Source organism: Rhinolophus sinicus, linkage group LG03 (assembly GCF_036562045.2).
Source record: "Rhinolophus sinicus isolate RSC01 linkage group LG03, ASM3656204v1, whole genome shotgun sequence".
NCBI lineage: Eukaryota > Metazoa > Chordata > Mammalia > Chiroptera > Rhinolophidae > Rhinolophus > Rhinolophus sinicus.
In genome coordinates this window covers 190,493,127-190,513,503 of record NC_133753.1, presented here as the reverse complement: position 1 = coordinate 190,513,503, position 20,377 = coordinate 190,493,127, and the positions used below count along the sequence as shown (strand labels likewise).

Below are 20,377 nucleotides of genomic sequence, written 5' to 3'. Positions count from 1 at the left end.
TCCCTACCCCCTACCCCTGGCAACCATCATTATCCTCACTGCTTCTATTTGTTCGACTTTTTTGGATTCCATACTTATATTGTCAAAATCATTTATGAAATTACAGAGTTGGAAATTCTGCACCATGGAAAAATCAATAATTCAGGCCCCCTTGTTCATACAAGATGAATGTCTTAACCAACCAAGAAATGACTCACTTTCCAACCTAAAAGCTGTTGAGAGTGTCCCCGATCTGCGTAGGTAGCTTGTTCTAACATCTAACTCCCAGTGTCTAAGTGCCTCATAAAGGACTGTCCACCCTGATCATTTCATGCCACCCTGGTCTGTCGCAAAGGCAAAAGGAGAAGGCAACAGAGAAAAGAGTAAAGCTAATACAGGTGACCGCTAACATTTTATTCATCCATCCAAACTTTTTTTTAAAAAACTTCAGAATTTTCCTGGTGACTTTTTTATAAGTTAAAAGGAAAATGAGACGACTGCTGTGCGCATGGAATGATGTGATGGTGGGATTTAGAGTGCAACAGCTGGGACTGTAAGTGAAACAAGACTGGCCATGTGTGTTGATAGTTGCTGAATCTGTATGTGGGGGATTCAGTATACAGTTCTCTTTCCTTTTGTTCCTGCTTCAAATTTTGCATAATGAAAAGCTTTTGATATTTAGATAAATGGTGGTCTCACAGTTTTGTTCAAAAACAAGACCTGCAAATACCATGCATGAAACCTAGAGTAATAAAACAAACTGACTTTTGAGTCTTCTACCCAGACTCAAACATATAGTTTTACAGTTTGAGGAAGCTGGGAAAGGATCTCGGGGGTGCCCTCTTTTCTACTTGAACATGACAGCAGAAGGAAGAGCTTCCCATTGATCTCTCAAGGCTGGATGTCCCTATTCCCAAGAAAAATCATGACTCCTGCTGCATTAGCATTCACAACATAAGTCCCGATGAGTACAAATGAAGAAACAGAAACTCATAGACACAGACAATAGTTTAGTGGTTACCAGAGGGTAAGGGTTGAGGGAGGTGGGAGATTACGGTAGAAGAGATCAAATACGTGGTGATGGAAGGAGAACTGACTCTGGGTGGTGAACACACAGTGTGATATGTAGATGATGTATCACAGAATTGTACACCTGAAACCTATGTAACTCTACTAACAATTGTCACCCCAATAAACTTTAATTAAAAACAAAAAAGAAAATTCCTCTATTTTAATACCACATTTAAAATTTTGCCTTGGTAACGAAAAAGTCATTTATTTCTTAGAGACTATTCATAATGGGAAAGCAACAATGCTCACCATAAACACTTAGGAGTTGGGGCATAAGGTTTAAACATCATTATGTTTTTTGGCAGAATCATTACAATTGTTTCATGGATGACTGGGACGTAGCCAGTGGCTTTTATTACCATGATTACTGTTCTAACAACATCAAGCAAACAACTGTGGCATCAAATAAATTTGGTACAGTGGCATATAAAATAGGAAACAGGAGATAGTTAAATATAGTTTTTCTTCACTAAAATGTATCCAGTGGGAATAAATAATGTGCCAAATAAAATAGGGATTAAAATTCCAAAAAGAATCTTTTTCCTGTTTTTATTATAAGAATTATACAATATTTATTATAATAATAACTTTGAGAAATAACACTATGATTTGTTAGAATCGGCCTCTCAGATAAACTTAATTCTATCTCTATTGAGAGATTAAGCTTTTTCTTATTGTAAGATATATAAACATTGAATTGTGCTAATGTGGTAATTTTTAATTACCAAAAAATTGACCACTGGCAAAGAAATATAAGTGACCGTGGACTTCATGCTATGCACTTACCTTTACAAACAGAGAGGTGATCTTCTCAGAGGTGTTATAGTAATGAGAGATACTATAGATCATTTTAATTGCATTTATAAGTGTAGGAATAACATCAATCATGGATATCTGGAAAACAATACAACAGTTTACAGGGACCAAATTCTCATAGTGCAATCATTCCATCTTCACTAAAATAAAGATTAGCTAAGATTTTTACTTAAATTTTTAAACTATTATGTAGTATAACACTTTACATAAATATATTTAAGGGTAATTTTATTTTTTAATCATATCCAGTTAAGTAAATTTTGTTTTAATACAAGAAACATTTGCTTTCTACTAATGACAAGAAGGTTGTCTTAATCAATTTTGTGGTCAATAACAGCAGGCACTTCTTCAAGTTAAAAGATCAAAAAAACACCAGCCAATGACTCTTCCCACAGTTCATTGAATGTAGCCCAGAACATCAATTGTAATATTTAATGAAATGCAATAAATTTCTTAAAATATAATATACATCAATAGGTAACAGGCGGATGGATGGATAGATGGATGGATGGATAGACATATACACATGTGTATATACCTGTAATTTTCTTAAGAATCAAAAGAGATTTCTAAGACTTTCCCAACAGACTGTAGCATCTACAAACCAAACTCCACACTCAATGCATCTGGTACAGAAGAGCCACCAGCAGGCTAAGAGAGTAGGAATCTTTAACTCACAGGGTCACTGCTGTATAAGGGATCACAGCATTTTTCAAGTGTGTACAAATATTTGACGTTGTCCTTCGCTTCATTAGCTGCATCAGTGATTCGAATATCCATCTCCCGCCACATCTAAGCACCGTACAGGAGAGCAATTTTAATGCAATTATTAATAGAGGAACTTCCAATATAACAGCTGCTAAGAGTCACCACAAGTCCCTTGGGTGGGACTTTCAGTGGGTCCTGTGCATCTTGCATAAAACTGAATCCAGAGGGTGAAGGACATTGCCACACGGATAAGCAACTGTAAATTTTGACTAAATTTTTAAAGGTATCTCCTGCAGGCCTTCTCTTATCAAATCTACTCAACAACTAAGACAGAGTACCAAGAGGGCAACACCTCCCTTTCAACCCACACCTTCTCTCCTCCACGGCCTACTGGATCCACTTTGCACCTCACCCCCATATTTCCTCTCTTCCATCTACTCTAACTTGAACTCCCTTTTCCTATATCCCCAAATTCTTGTTTAGCCACTCCAGAGATGGTACATTAACCAACAAATATCTTTAACTCAAAGGCTATTTCCACAGTATCCAAAATTCTAAAAGGGCAGTGGTATCCAGTTTAAAAGTGTTTTTTTTTTCCTTCATGAAGGTATAATAACATTTTTTTGTTCCTAATTACTCAACGACCCGAAAGACTCTATGATGTGAAATTCCCATTTCATAAAGCAAAACAGAAATGGCTGACAACCTTCAGAAGTTTGGACTTGGCGGCGGCGAGTATTGCCACAACAGCCTTCACATCCGGGCCTTTCAGCTGCTCCAGAAGGTAGTTGAACTTGGACAGTCTTTTTTTCCAGTGCTCCAGCTCTCCCCGGGGCCCAAGGTCATCCGCCTCCTTCCGCAGCTGATTGTTTTCAGCGAGGACCTGTAGATGCCCAGGACACACATGAGCCGTCAAGCAGGGCTGGAGATATGAACGTTATACACGAGCAAAAGCTACTGAAATAAATAAATGATGCTATCTGAGTTATGCTATATTGTTATTCATTTGCATGCTTCAAATGACAGCCTTGTATTGACTTAACATGCTTCCATTTTTAGAAGTTCCACAAAAATTAGTTGACTTGTTTCTAACTGAAGACTACTTACTTAGGGAGCTTGAATGAACTTTTGGAGAACCTGACCTCAGAAAGTGTCCTTGGCTATTTTCACTTACTGTATAACCTCAAAGCATTACAACCTCCATGCCTTAAGCTCGTTAATTTCATTTTTTTGCATACGTTCTGATGTAATGTCCACCTTCACTTAGGACTTTTCTGAAAATATTTCTTTAAGGTTAAGTCTCAAGCTCCCTTTGGGAGAGCACACTAAATTAGAACACTCTGTATTTCTATAGAGGTTCTCATCAAAGAAAACTATGCCTTGAAAAAAAAAAGAGCCAAGTGCCATCTTCTAGTTATATAAGTCTATAGAGGCATTAACTTTCACCTCGTAGAATTCTTACTATCTCTTCCTAACTAATGACTATAAATTAAAACCAGGTGAACCTCTCCTCTTTTCAGGGACTTACGGTAAAATACTTAGGCACATGTCAGTGGCATGTGATCTACCTTCTTCCATCGGTTAGTTCAGCCACGGGGAACTGAAGTTTGGTTTCTGGAAATTACCTGTTCTGTTTGTTTGATCCATACTTTCATACAACCTTCTATTTTTTCCAAAGTCTCGGGGTTATTAGCTAGAGTCAAGTAGTCTATCGGTTCCTTCAGGGTTTTCAGTTCAAATATGTCACACTTTTGCAGGTTCACCTAGTTAAAATGAAATTAAATAATAAGGTGATGCGCTTTACACACACACACACACACACACACACACACACACACACTCACACTCGGCTTAGGAGGATCGTAAGGGGATCCTCCAGTCTAAACTAGCCTGCTCTCTGAAGGAAGATCCTGCACCACAGGGAGACAGAAAACGCCCAGTCCTCCCACACGCTGAGCGCACCCCCCAGAGATGGACTCTGAGGTCCAATTTGGGGTCAAAAAGAAAGACTGAAGTGGACAGAAAGTCGTAACATCACAAAATTTGGGAATTAATAGAGAACTTGGACATTAAACAGTCAACTCATGAGACCAAAGGAAGTGGGGAAGCTTCGAGGAAATTGATTGGGAGTGGGGGGGCGGTAGGAGTAATTTCTAATCTATCACATTCGTTTTTGAAACTATCCAGAGGGAAAGGCTCCCGTGTCCTTACCCGGTAACATCTTTATAGTTGGCAAATTCAACGGCAAACAGATGTTTGTTTGTTTTTTACTGGGGGGTGAAGGGGGTAGAGAAGGAGGTGTGTTGGATTTTGACTTGACAATGAAACATAGTGTATTTTTCAACACACACAAAACAAAATGGACCTCCACATCTAACAAGGACAGTTTCCTTCTGGTGAGTGTGCACCTGGCACTGTGAGTCTCTAAATTCGGATCTCAGGCCCAATCCCACTTTACCAGCAGCAGAGCTAGTATGTTTCTCAGATGGTTCAGAACCAGCAAGAAAGGGCGTGGCTATTTTTCACCCTCCACCACCATGGCCCAGGAGCTGCTTCATGAAGCCCAGGCCCTAAGGGCTTCTTGGTAAATCAAGGCAAAACCAAAGAGTGTGCTAGGAGATGGGGGGGGGGGGGGCGGTGCAGGCTGGAGAGTGCAGGGCACCACTCTACTCCCTTCACACCAGCCTGTGGGGGGAGGCTGTGCCCCTGCCAACGGCACCAGCTGCAACGGGACTCTGCAGCCCCTGGACGGCCCCCTCAAGGTTTCCTGTTTCCGGCCTTTGGCTCCCTAATAAAATCCTGCCACTCTGACTGGCCCCCAAGTCCTGACCCTCAAGTCCAGCCCTACTCAGAAGTTCTCTGCTGCCCCTCCACCCCCCAACATGGGGCTCAGAGGTTCCTCTCTGTGCTTCCTGAGCCTGGCCTCCCGATTGGTTTTCACACTGTTACCCTCTGACAGAGCCCTGAACACCCACTGGGGCAGCCACATGTCTCCAGTGCCCTGTGCGCTCGCTCATGCTGCCCCAACACAGAAGGGACTCCAGCACACCTGGTCCCCCAACCTCTCCCACTCTGCCCCTTCCACCTGCCACATCTCAAGGGCTCCTTGGTTCTAGGGATCTGGGCTTCATGAAGTGGGACTGTCTCCCTTCTGTGGGGGATCCATCCCACTTTTTAAATACCTCTGCAACAAAATGATGTGGAATCATAATGAAAGCATGGCTTTTCTAGGTAGAATAATTCAATTTGGTTCAACTTGCATTTTACTATTGCCTGAATCATAGCTAATTGTTCATATGAATTGTGGTGAACTATTCATGTAACTCACATTAGCTGGAATTATCCTGCCCCAGTCTGAATGAAATTTCCTCAACTCCCCAATTCCATATTCTTTAGGAAGCTTAACACCCCCATCTCTCCCTCCCAATATCCCAATAGGTCCCAGTAGGTCTCAATGCTCCCTGGAGAGGGATGAGTGTTACTCTGTCATGGGTATCACGGGATCCATGCCTCTTTCTCCCATACATGCCTTTTCTGGGCTGCCACGTACCCCCAGTAACCACGAACGCAGGCTTACTGTAGACAGCACAAATTTTACGGAAGCTAAAATCACATTTGCCAAACTTATTCTTGAAGATCCTTTTGGTCACTGGCTGAACCACAAGACCTGACCACACTCTCTAACTGTGTCAACTCCTCTCTCCTCCCTCCTCTTCAGGATTTCCTCTATCCCTACCCACCACTACCACCACCACCACCACCACCACCACCACCCACCAACACTACCACCACCCACCACCCATGACCACCACCCACCACCCACAGCCACCATCCCCCACCACCCATGACCACCACCCACCACCCACAGCTACCATCCCCCACCACCCATGACCACCACCCACCACCCACAGCCACCATCCCCCACCACCCATGACCACCACCCACCACCCACCACCATCCAACAACACCACCACCACCACCTACGACAACCACCCACCATCCACCAGTCACCACACACACACACACACACACACACACACAGGATCCAAACTCCTTTCCTTCTGGGATGCACAACAATGCCAGGAGCATTTCATACCCTTGTCTTTGCAGTCACACATCTGACATGACTGACTCTTCCATCACAGCCAACATTTCTATGGAACCCCTAATACATTAATCACCCCAAACTATAGGAATTTAAAGCTAGTCACCAGCACATCTTGAGGGGGCAATAAAAATGCCCATGAAATTTTTTTTCTAAATTTGCAGGGTACTAGAATGAAGACCACCTAAGGGAAACATTGCACACTTGTACGTTGATTTGTTCACCATCTGATCACTTTTGAAGAAATAACTTATTCGCTCTCACCTTCTCTTTCAGACTCTCCTGTGCACCCGACAGGATGCTCACAAAGCCTTCCAGAGAGCTCAAGAACTCCTGCCGGATGCTGGATGCCTCCTGCAGACCCTGGAGCTCGCCCCAGCCATGGCTCGTGGCCCTGAGCGCGGGAATGAAGATGTCTGACAGCAAACATTTCACGCTGTTGAGCAGGCCCCCGTCTGCGGCATCTAACATATTAAAGCTCACCTCCTGGAAAACAATTAGGAGATGCTTTACTGTAAAAATTACCTGCAGTCGCAACATAGCTAAGTCACTTCTGAATGTTGTTCATTAACCAGCTAGCAGGTGGAAGTAAACAAAGACCAGTCCAACGACAAAAGCAGAGGCTATTAACTCCCAGCTTGCTGTAACAAGGGAGACAGGACCATCACTTGTGTTCGGCAGAGACTCAAAGCAGGCAGGGGAGTGGGAAAGCTTCATAATGGAGAAAATGGAAGTCTCAGAACGGCTTCAGGGGTGCCCTGATTGGTAGCTGTTGGCCTGGGAAAGCTGGAGGCCGGCTAGCCAGAGGCAAGCATCCTATGTGATTGGTGAGGGGTGCACATCTGGATTTCTCTGGCTGGCCCAGGGAAGTCCACTGAAAGTATGAACAAAAATTAGGGAGACTGAAAGTCCAGAATCAAGCCCATTTTGGCCAATGGTCACAGAAGTTATTGTTTCCTGCAAGTCTGACATAGCAGGCTGGCTACCTGAGTTGTTTACTGTACATAGGGGTTGGTTTCCTGGGCAGGTTGCTGCAGGTTATACGTCAAAGTTCTATTTTTACATATGGCCATTGTCTGTTTGTATAATCAGTCTCTCAACCCAGTAAGTCATTATTTTCACCCTAGTTAAGACGTAAGCTTTATGCCATTCTAAAGTGCAATCATCAAAATGAAAGCATGAAATAAACAGAGAAGCTGTTTACCAGTTTATTTGCTCCAAAGAGATAATGCACCCACTGAGGACAGGGGAGGAATGGACAGATGAACTTTATTTTGCACACAAAAAAACAAAGTTATATACATACATACATATTCGCTTTTATAACTCTTACTTTAAATGTGTGAAATTTGCTATCCAGTAAGTTGTGTGTGGGGAATTCTCTTTAAAAGACTTCACTGGGCACATGCGCGCACACACACACACACACACATAATGTTATATCAAATGTTGTTAATAAATTGGACATTAAGTCCTCTTATCCAATAGATTTCAAGGAAATGTCCTCTTAATCGCTTGCTTTAAATGCTTTTTCAAAACACTTGTTTGTATTTTTACATATTTAGTGAGCACTGTGGTTGTCTCCACAGGGATGGATGTCTTCTGTGGGACTTACGTGATCTTTGGTAATCGGGCTAAGGATTTCTCTCGCCCCTTACCCGGTGAATGTTCTCAGGGGTGATGGCTCTGGAAGGGTCAGTTCTGATGAAGAACACACACGCTCCAGTCAGAGCCACATCTTTTCCCTCGGTCACGAACACCTTAGGTTTTTTCATCTTTCCAGAAACAGGATTTACTCCTTCCGAAGAGCCAAGTTGTTCTACAAAGGCAAAAGAATCTTCGTTTCACAAATGCTGTATGTAATCCACAGGGTCGCCTCCTGGAGTGAAGTTTCCTTGGTAAAAGATTGCCACGTTGGCTCGCCCCGGTGCCCTGGAAGGTCCACCACTTGGATAATCACTAGACTGAGCCCTAAAAAGATCTAATCCCAGGTCACAGGTTCATTTCAAAATTGTTGCTCCAGGAAAAAACAGGAATGGGAAGAGCAGGAATAGGAAAGAACAGATTCTTGCTGAAGCTGCAAAAGTTGTCTCCGTTGCAATGGGCCTCCACGGGCGCAGTGAGAAGGGGTGAGGGAGGAGACAGCATCTCTGGGCATGTGCTGTGTGTCAGGCCCTCCGTTGCTACCTTGTCTACATTATCCAAACTGCCTATGACCCTGAAGGCAGCTGGGACCTGTCCCAAGTCACACAGCCAACAGGTGGCAGAGCCAAGATCAAAACCAGCTGAAACTACAAAACTCCAGACCTCCACCTGCCCCTGCTGCCGTTCTCTGTCATGGTGTGGTTGGCCCTTCAAGTCACTGCTCAAGGAGCAGGGCAGTGCAAGATGAGTGGTGTGGGCTCTGTAGTCCGAGTCCCAGGGCAATCTCAGGCTGCACTGCCTAACCATGTGACCTTGGGCAAGTTACTTAATGTGGCTGTGCCTCAGTTTTGTCATCTGAAAAATGGGAATAATAATGCTAAAACCCAGCCTCTGCAACTGTTGTGAGGATTAAATAAGTTAATATCTGTAAAGCCCTTAGAAAAGCACCTAAAAAATACTAGCTGACTAAGTATTATTATTTGAAAATTCATTTTTGGTTGTCCAAGCACACAACTCATGAGTGGACCATTTACATACAAAGAGTATGCTCTGAGCTATTCCACTGTGCCCTATATGTCTAAGAAAGTTTTAGATCTCCAAATGGATCGATAGCTCAAGCAAGATGACTGAGGTGGGAGGACAGTGCTCAGGGAGGGACTTGGGGAGAGGATGGAATCCTAAGACCTTGGGATCAGAACCCCTGCGAGGAATCCTCTCCTGCCTGGGCCTCTTGCTCCCGTGGCGCTGGGCTAGAGACTTGCACTGGGGCTCTGATAGCGAATCCCTCCAAGAAAGGTAACGGGAAGATCTCTCTCTCTCATTCAAAATGGTGTCCCATTTCTGACAAATATCACCTAGGTCTCATGAGTAAGATGTTAAAGTAGACGTTTCAACCAAGGTACCAACATCTGATCGATATCAGAAAACAAGGAGAGTTTAAGGCCAAAAAAAAAAAACTTGCAGAAATTTCAAAGTGGTGTCCTAGAAATGAAACATCTCACCCACAGCTGAATCCAAAAGGCTCAGGAGAGTGTGGACGGAGGAAGGGTTTTGTGAGCACGGCTGTGCTGTGCAAAGGTTATGGGTGTGGAATGCTTCCACTTACACTTAGGTCGAAAAGGAGTGATCAACTGCCCTGGGATGCCCAGGACTGAAGGGAATCCTAGACATGAGTTTTGCAGTGTTAAAACTGGGCAAATCTCGGACAAACCAGGACCACTGGTCACCGTAGTGAAGAACTAGGCTCTTTAATTCCACCACCTAAAGAGCCCGATTTGTGTCTGACGGAGCTCAGGGACAAACTGGACTGGGATATGACACCCCCCTAGAAATCTAAACTCAGCAAGCCACAGGGCAGATAGGGAAAAGCAGGGCTGAACTGGCAGCTGGTGACATGTCCACTGATGGCAGTGACAGGAACTGGAAGTGTTTCTAGGGAAGCAGGTGGGACTCCACTGAAAAGAGAGTGGGTCTGAGCCATCTTAAATCTCAAGAGGAGTGCTGGAAGGATGACAGAACAGAGCAAGCCAGTGTGGTGCATGGTACCAAAATACACAAGCAGAGGGCAATGGCCTCCTGGAAGACTACCCATCACCGTGAGAGTGTTCCCGGGGGCCACACCTGGAGAACCCACCGTAATGCCCACAACAGCAAGGGCCCAGAGAATGCAAGGTCAGCCAGCTCATGACAGTGCCAGTCAACCAGAAACTTTCCTGCCACCTCTTACCTCTTGTCTCTGCCCTACTTCATGCCTGACCAGTCAGAAACTGTGGTTAACACAATGTAGACAACGGGGGTGGGGGTGGGGGAGGTTAAATTGAGGAAGCAGAGAACCATATGCTCTTCTCCCACTGCAAATATCAGTCTTCAGAGACCCCTGCTGGGGATGGGGTTGGGAGGAAGGGAGAGAGCCAGGGATTCACTAGATTTAACTTTAGATCAACTAGTTTTGATCAATGGGATGTTTTTAGTTTCTGAACTGAGATTGTAATTTGAAACAACCATAGGAATTTGTCTTATCCAAGAATATCCTGAAAAATCACGGGATTATCTGAATTTTAATCCAAGGTCAGAAGACAAGCTACTCCCACTGAAAACGTTTAAAGGGGGAGTGGGAAGCAAAAATAAACTAGAATTTATGCTCACGTCCCATACACCTTTCTTGTTCAATGTAAAATTTATACACAAAAGCCAGCTTCACCCAGTACTTAGTTGATGGATGAACTCAACATTCCATGAGTTTTGCAACCTGGGACAGAATACAAAACTTCTGTATTATTTTGAATTTTCATTCAAAATATAATGAACTTTCTGATATTTCTAAAATATCACGTAGACAATTTTGGGAAAATGTCAGTCATTTAAGGTATGCATGCATAATTTCCAGAGTTTTTAAACAAAAAAGTAGAGTCATACTATATACCAACAGCAATAACTATTTTCCCTTTCTTCAAAAAGGTAATAAAAGGGTGCATATGATATTTTAATGCAATCATAATATATATGTTTATATCCCTCGTTTGGCTTTAAAATTATATGAATCCACATAAAAGTAGAATGGGATTTGCCAGTTGAATCCACACAAAGATTTACAAATTTTTCTTAAGTGAAAATCACTAAATTTATCATTCAATATTGCTCATTTAAATCATAGTCAGTAGAAAATAAATATAATGTGATATTTAATTGGAAAACTTGTGCTATGCTTATTGGCCACAATCCCTGTTAAAAAGAAATAGTGCCTATATAGAGAAGCCACAGATGCCCACAAGAAGTTCTAGAACATAATTGCGTAAAATGAACTACCATGTAAGGAAAAGAAGCCTCAAAATGTAACTAGTTTATTGAACCTTAAATACTAGCGCAGCCTGAAAAGGAAAACTTACCCCAAATATAGGTAAAACAACCAAGCTAAATACCCACCATTATCTGTCCCTTTTCCTTGAGGTGAAAATGGGACCTGGGCGTCAGCCAGGGCACCTCGCCGCGGCCCACCTGTCCCCCCTCCCAAGGTGACAGTGTACAAGGCCTGCTCAGCTCGCACAGGGGCTTTGTGCTTTGTGCCGTCCTCAAGTAAACCTAACAACACATTTCAGGGCTGTGTCACATCCAATTTGGATACCTGTTTCTGCTACCTCCACATCCTGATAGTAAAACATGAGGTGACGAAGACCTCCAACGGCAAAAAGCTGATCGATCCTTTCAATCTGGGAAAAAGAAAAGGCAAGGTAAGGACTTTGTTCTGAATTAGAGAGCGCGTTGCAATCAGCATTTATGGTCGTCTTCCTACCTGAGGACTAACTACATCTAATGCAAACCACAGGGAAGGCATCTCATGTTTTTCATCATAAAAACCACAAAAGAATAAATGCTTCACGTAGTAAAGATTGAATTCAAAGAAGTAATTCAATTAATCATAAAAATATTTGCTACACATGCAAATAGAGATTGCCCCTCCATTTTTGCTAATTTCCTAACATGTTGAACTGTTGAACACAGACATAAATATCGATGAGTGTTTCATTTGCATTCAATTGCAGATCAGAAAGAGAGAACAAACCTTTCAAAACCTAGTCTAACTCACTAGAAATAATTATTAATATTAAACTTCAATAATCACTAAAAAATGCCGTGAGAACCCATGTGGCTCTGGAAGAGTCCAGCCAATAGCAACCTGGACCTCAGATCCATCCATGAGTTTCACTGGACACGGAGAGGTCTGCCGACTGGCCTGCTACCAATGAAAATACCTCTTTTAAATAGTCAATAGCACAGGTTCAAATTAAAATTAAAAGAAAAAGGATAAAATCTGATGGTGACTGTCAAAAAAAAGAAAATAATAAATGTTGGCAAGGATGTTGAGAAATTGGAACGCTTATGCGCTGTTCGTGGGAATGTAAAATGTCACTGTGGAAAACACTATGCCGGTTCCTCCAAATATTAAAAATAGAATTGCTGTATGATCCAGAAATTCCACTTCTGGGTATATACCCAAAAGAATTAAAAGCAGGGTCTTGTAGATATTTGTACCCCCGTGTTCATAGCAGCACTATTCACACTAGCCAAAAGGTGGAAGCAACCCAGCTGTTCATTGACAAATGAATGGATAAGCAAGATGTGGTACATACATACAATGAAATATTAATTAGCCTTAAAAAGGAGATAAATTCTGACACATGCTACAATATGATGAACCTTGAGGACATTTTGCTAAGTTAAATGAGCCAGTCCTAAAAAGACAAATACTGTATGCTTCCACTTATACGAGGTATCTAAAGTGGTCAAATTTACAGAGAGAAGGTAGAATGGTGGTTGCCAGGGGCTGGGGTGAGGGGGCAATGGAAAGTTGTTTTATGGTATGGAATTTCAGTTTTGCAAGATGAAAAGAATCCTGAACATTAGTTACACAACAATGTGAATATTCTTAAAACTACTGAACTGGACACTTAAACATGATTAACACCATAAATTTTATGTTATGTGTATTTTACAATTTAAAATAAAAAATTTTTAAAGGATAAACTCTAGCCTGAAAAATTTAAGTGTGAAAATAAGCCCCCTTCAGTTTCTATCATGTCACAGATAAAACTATGAAATATAAGGAAAAGCAAGTTGCCCTGTTTCCTTTGTTACATTTCCTTGCTTGAGAATGCTATGGGGATAACTAAAACATACTCCACGAGATTAATTTCCAAGCCAAGTATTGGAACTGCCCCTCTAGTCATGCTTGTAAGTCTAAGCCAGGATGTTTTCTTTAAACCTCCAGGTTTTGACATTCCTGGGTCCTGATTGTGACATAGCAGTATGACTTGGGGTCATACTGGGGTTCTTCCAATTCCGAACTTTTACTCGTTGGTCCCACCTGCATTATCTCGAATCCAGATGTCTAAATTGGAAGTAAGGTAGAGTTAAGCAACCCACTTCGAGAACAATCTCTCCAAGACTGACTCAGCTATGTGACTTTGTCTCCTGCAAAAAACATTATTTGCAGAAAATGCCTCCATTTTTTGCAAATAATGTTATCTACCTCTTGGTATTCTGAGGATTAAATGAGATAATAGATGAACATTGTGGGACAGAGCCAGGAGTGCAGTTTCCAGGCTCTCAGCCGCACGTGGAAAGGTGCTGGCTCAGGTAGTAAATGGCCATCAACTGTGATTGGATGGCCATCAGCTGTGGCTAGTTGGCCGTCAGCTGTAACCAGTGAGCCATTGGATGCTAATATAACTGCTGTGGCTACGCTAGCAGCAAATGGGGGCTAGCAAGAAGATGGTGGCTGAGCTAGCAAGCGTGGATTACACTTAGCACGGCGGATTGCAGCTAGCAAGTGAGGTTGGTTGGCAGAGAAAAGCGGACAGCAGGTGTGGATAGTGTGGCTCCTGCTTCCTGTGTCTCCAACCCAGCCGCCAGCAAGAATATAGTGGTATGACTCCCCTAACTATGGCTCCGTGGGTGTTCCTTTTTGGCCTCACCATGTCCTGCATTCTTACGTGGGGAGTGGGAACAGAGACTCTGCATGACACCCTGAATGACAACCATCACTTATAACAGAGACGGACACATGGTAAATATTCAATAACCACGTGCTGTGATGAGGGGGACGAAGAGGAGGAAAGGGACATTTTCTCAACACTGATTGATTCATCCTGTAGTTTAAACATATTAGTATTATCCACCCTTAACTGTCTCACTGACTCCGATTAACCCTACCAAAGTGACACAGCAAAAAGGAACAAAGCCAGCTGGAGCCGGCTCATACTGACTCATGACAGCCAACTGATCATGACTCCTCTCAACTTACCCTTTAGTAACATCACATCAATAGCCAAGACATGGAAACAACCGAAATGCCCATTGGTAGACGACTGGATTAAGAAACTGTGGTACATTTATCCAATGGAGTATTACGCAGCCATAAAGAAGAATGAAATCTTACCATTTGCAACAACATGGATGGACCTATAGGATATTATGCTAAGTGAAATAAGTCAAATGGAGAAAGACAAATACCATATGATCTCACTTATATGTGGAATCTAAAGAATAGAATAAATGAGCAAACTAATCAGAAACAGTCTCAGAGACATAGAGGAAAAGCTGAGGGTTGCTAGATAGGAGGGGGGTGGGGATGAGGGAGAAGGTGAGGGGATTAGAAAGTACAAATCGGTAACCACAAGATTGACACAGGGATACGAAAGACAGTTGGGGAATATAGTCAATAATGTTGTAAAGATTTGGTAGGGTGTCAGATGGTCACATGTCTTATTAGGGAGACCACTTCATGGATGGTGTAGATGCCTGACCACTGCAGTGTACATCGCCATCAGAATTGTGGAAATGACAAAGATAAGTACCCCCATTCACCATAAAGAGCTGGAGAACCCCAAGCTCATTCTGCCACTAGCTGGACAGAATCAGACTGGAGTCCTGTGCATGTTAAAACAGGCCCCCTCCTCGAAGGCCCCGCATGGGATCCCCAGAGGACAGTGTCAGTTGACCCTCTGTGCCCTCCATAGCAAGTCCGTGAGATCGCAAATGCATCGCACCTGATTCCCTTCCAGAATGGCATCCTCCACTGAGGTTTTGTTCAGGTCCAGGCAGGAAGCTACAATTGCAAATACGTAGTCATGCCGACCGTCCAAACGCGCCCGCCTCGCTTCCTTTTCCTCCTTCAGCCTTTGCTACAAGAAAGGAACAAAAATGTTATGTGGCAACCGCTAGTCTCCAATAAATTCATTTTGTAATAATTTCATGCTATAGTTCTTTTTTCAAGTCTCGAGTATTCAGGTAGCAGGCAGCTTCATGGTACCTGACTTTATAGACTGCCTTCTATTTTTAGAAATAATGTTATTTCTATTATGAAAACAACATGGGCCCATTGTTTTGAAATGCTTACAAGAGAAAAGCCAAACGAAATAAAAATAATCTGCCATCCAGAAATTATTACTGTTAACATTTTGTTCTAAATCTCTACAGACTTATTTCTATGTATATGTAAGCTTTCAACACACACACACACAAAAAGATCCCCATCTTTGTAAACATTCCCTAAGCCATTAAAGAAATATTCTTCTACACTATCTCCTGTCTTTATTGTTTGTCTACAGATTCATATCATCTTGAAATGAATTTCTGAATACCACTGATCACTTTTAAACTGATGATTAACTGCAATAATAAAGCATGTTCAATATAACCAGTGTTAGCAGTTTGAGGCATATCTTTCCACATGCACTATGCTCACACAAACATATGCAAACATATACACACATCTCCACATTATACTATAAAATTTTTCATGCATTTTTCCCTTAATAATGCATCACAGGCTTCTTTCTAGTTTAATACAGACTATTCAAATCTGTGTAATAGTTGCAAAACATTCAGTAATATGGATGGACCATAATTTATTCAACCATTTCATCAGTAGTGAACATTCAGCTTCCAACTTATTAAATTAAGTAAATTTCTTTTAATGCCAGCTAGTAGCATCCACTAGGAAGAGGAAAGGTGGGCCCTCTGGATCCCTTCATCTGGTCAACAAACAGTTTTTAAACCCCAAGTGTGTCCCAGCACTACAGAGGCAAACGCTACCCACTGACTTCAAAAAAGCTCACAGCCTGGTTGGCCGGATGTGAGCAAAAATGTGACAGGATGGTGTTACGGTTGTTTGGGGGCCATCAGATTTATGCCGGGACATGTATGGGTCTTCGGAGAAGTGACACAAAGGAGGATCCCTTACTCTAGCCTGGGGCTGAGGAGGGGTACAGGGGGTAATACAGGAAAACTGTCAGGAAGAGGTGACTAGAGCCTAGAGTTAAAGGATGACAGAGGCATCTCTGCCTGTGCAAAGGCCAAGAGGCATAAGAATACATAGCACATTCTGGAAACCAGAAGGCAGCCAAGATGGCCACACTAAAAAGGACTGGAAAGACGTGATGGGAAATGAGAAAGATGTCAGATCATAAAACATCTCATGGGCCACATTAGAAGGTTTAGACGTTGTCTGAGGTCCATAGAGGATCACTGACGAGTTCAAATCAGGAGAGATGTTTAGCTGGCCAAACGGCATCATAAAATCAGTTATTCTGACAGCAGTGTGGAAAGTGGACTAGAGCGATGCAAGCCTGGAAGCAGGAAGGGCAGTCAGGTAGATGACTGGAGGTGGCATCTCCAGAGCCTACGACAGACCATTGGGACTGTGGAGCCAGGGCTCAAGGAGAAATTGCACTGCAGATACAGAGATAGAGGTTCTCAGTCCAGCACAACTGAGGTTATGGGCCAGACCATCCCTGTTGTGAGGCGTGGCCCTGTGCACTGCAGGGTGTTTAGCAGCTTTCTTGTTCTATACCTTCGAGGTGCTGGTAGCTCCCCACCACCAAACTGTAAGAATGAAAAATGTCTCCAGACATTGCTAAACGTCCCCTGCATGACAAAATCACCCCCCACTGAGAACCAGTGAAATAAAATAATTATGATAGACATACATAGACAGTGTATACTATAAATGTCATTTTCTAGCGGGGGGGGGGGAGGTGCAGAACCTGCCCAATTTTGATATCAGCCCTTTAATCCAGGAAATGGTATGGGCATAGTAGTTATTCAATAAATATTAGTAACATGAGTGAATAAATCAGTGTAAACCATGAGTGCAGATATGACTTTCAAAGAAAGTCATGGACAGTGAATAAATAAGGTAAAGAACTCTGGGGAACACCAATATGCCAGGGGCAAGGAGGGAAAGAGGAACAAATGAAGAAGGCTGAGGATAAGTGGGAAGAGAGATAGAAAGGAAAGCAGGAGGCAGCACCACCGATAAACCACAGAGAGTGGCCAGTAGTGCTAATGCTCTAAATGGTTGGTTGGGTCAGTTAGGATAGCCCTCATCATTGTGTTTACAAGATGGCTACAGCATCCCACCGCTCTTCTGTAATGTGACCATGCCACTAATCTAGCGAGAGAGAGACTCTATTTCTCTCCTCTTGAATTTGGCTTGCCTTGTGACCAGTTTTCACCAAAAGATTAAGGGGAGAACTGTAAACCTTCCTAGACTGGTTCTTAGGAGACCTTCGGCTTCTGCCTTTGCACTTGGGAATGCTCCCTGGGAACCCAGCCACCATGCTGTGAGAAGGCCAAACCACATGGGGAAAACACACGGAGAAACAACCAAGGTGTGGGGACAGAGCCAGGAGTGCAGTTTCCAGGCTCTCCGGCCTCACATAGACAGGTGCTGGCTCAGATAGTAAATGGCTATCAACTGTGATTGGATGGCCATCAGCTGTGGCTAGTTGGCCGTCAGCTGTAACCAGTGAGCCATTGGCCACTAATATAACTGCCGTGGCTACGCTAGCAGAAAATGGGGGCTAGCAAGAAGATGGTGGCTGAGCCTGCAAGCAGCGCAGTGAGGGGTGTGAACAGTGTGGCTCCTGCTTCCTGTGTCTCCAACCCAGCCGCCAGCGAGAATATAGTGGTATGACTCCCCTACCTATGACTCCGTGGGTGTTCCTTTTTGGCCTCACCATGTCCTGCATTCTTATGTGGGGAGCGGGAGCAGAGACCTTGTAGGCCGCCCTGCATGACAAATGGCACAGTGAGCAGGGTTCCCCGCATGACACAAGGCATCCAGTCAACAGCCCCACTCGACCTCCTAGCTGACACCCCAGCAGAATTTTCAAGCTGTCATGGAAATGCCAAGCCTAATGAAGCCTGAAGCTGACCACAACCCAACCAATGCCATGTGAAACAGAAGAACAGCCCAGCAGAACCCAGTCAACCCCAGAATCAGGAGGAATAACAGACAGGTGTTGCTGCTTTGGGCCATAGAGGCTGATGTGGTTTGTTACACAGCAGGAGATGACACAGTAACCCTTGTTAGAATCATTTCATTGGTTGGATAGAAAGCAAATGGATTGTAGACTTGAGAAAAGGATGACTGGGGAAAGAGAAATATAAAGCTACTGGATAGAAACTACTCTTTCTAGAAACTCCATGATAAGCGAAAGAGGTGTAGCACTAGTAGATTTAGGGGAATTTAGAATCAATGAAGAACTATTTAAGATACAAAAAACTTTAGAAAAACTAAATAGTGAAAAGTTGGGGATTTCAGAGTGATTGAAAGTTCATCGCTAGACCTATGCAATTTACATTCCTTTTTCTGCTTCTGAAAGAACTACTTTGAAAGAAGTTGGGGTGTGGGGTGTGGGGTAAAAGTTAAAAAAAAAAAAAAAAACTAAACAATATACCTATTTTCTTACCATTTCTCCAAAAATAAACTAACACTAACACAAGTCCTGACACAAAATATACATTCTATAACAGTCAAATAGAAATAAATTTAAAACTTTTTTCAAATGTGGCTAAAACCAGGAGGATGTCCTGTTGTTTTGACTATTTTCTATGTTCCTGGCAGGGAGGAATAAAATGCTTTCCTCAGAGTGATCTCTCTGAGTTTGTACTAAATGTCTTCAAAAGCTGAAGGACACAGTGGGCAACTGGAAGAGCCAGGAATAAGCAACAAAAAACAAGATGGCAAATGCTGGGCAACCAAAAAGAAATAAAAGAAGTGGAGAGCCAACAGGGTCAGGATGTGGCACAACTGAAGGTTTCCAAAGAATATGGAAACTGAAATAAGATGCTGCCATGGCAACACTTTATAAGTTTCCAAAGGAGATATATATATATCCTTTACTCCGCTAGAACATATATATAATATATATACATATATACAATATACATATTACATATAATATATTATATATGTGTGTGTGTGTGTGTGTGTGTGTGTGTGTGTGTATGTTCTAACGGAGTAAAGGAGGTGTTGATTCCTAAAATAGAACACTAATTATTCTATTTTTACTTAAATATCACAGAGGAAAAAAACCTCCAAGGCAGTTTATGACTACAAAGCAAATTATCAATGTGCTTTTTAAACTAAATGTTTTCAGAGCTATATGAAAAAGCATGTTAGGCATTGAGTATGTTGCCACATACACTGATTGTCCTGTCTGCCAATGAGAAGTAGCATGAAGTAAACCCCAGTGCCGTGTAGATGAAAGACCACAATGATGATCAGTCTCAACTTTCACTGACTTACACTAAGGTATCCTGGTACCATGAGGGACTTCGTGGGGTTTTTTTACTACCACAAAAAAGTCAATAATATCAAGCAAATATTTAGTGATCAGCCCAGTGCATTGTCAGTCCATGAACTTAAAGCTGCAGCTTTGTGGCTGCTAGGGAACTGCAGCCACACTTGTCAGATGACTAGCTGTCTCGTGGTGGCTTGTCCTGCTGGCCTTTGGAACGTGTAGGACACTTACAGAGAGAGGGCGGGGTGGGGTTAAGAAGGAGAGAGGCAAACTATGGAATTTGTTTTTTTTCAGAGTCACATTCAAATTGTTTTGCATTGCATGAACAAGCACAACTGACGGGGGTGGGGAAGATGGCCAGAAACCTATCTGATGTCTAAGGAAATCTGGAACATATGATTAAAACATTTCAGCAATCTGGTGACAAGGTATATTACTACCGCCTTGGAATGAAAGAATGACTAAC

The 20,377-nt window shown here is 42.6% G+C and overlaps 1 protein-coding gene across 2 annotated transcripts in view; it reads right to left on the bottom strand.

The window, feature by feature from the left end:
* DNAH5 (dynein axonemal heavy chain 5) overlaps positions 1 to 20,377 on the bottom strand; it is a 242,281-nt gene that overhangs the window by 177,993 nt on the left and 43,911 nt on the right. For both annotated transcript variants that reach the window (XM_074329069.1, XM_019713456.2), the window contains exons 2-9: positions 15,370 to 15,504; positions 11,946 to 12,030; positions 8,338 to 8,498; positions 6,944 to 7,165; positions 4,200 to 4,337; positions 3,281 to 3,457; positions 2,545 to 2,658; positions 1,837 to 1,944 (exon numbers count right to left, since the gene is read on the bottom strand). In XM_074329069.1, coding sequence (XP_074185170.1) covers positions 1,837 to 1,944; positions 2,545 to 2,658; positions 3,281 to 3,457; positions 4,200 to 4,337; positions 6,944 to 7,165; positions 8,338 to 8,498; positions 11,946 to 12,030; positions 15,370 to 15,504 — 1,140 coding nt within the window. The remainder of the gene's footprint in view (positions 1 to 1,836; positions 1,945 to 2,544; positions 2,659 to 3,280; positions 3,458 to 4,199; positions 4,338 to 6,943; positions 7,166 to 8,337; positions 8,499 to 11,945; positions 12,031 to 15,369; positions 15,505 to 20,377) is intronic.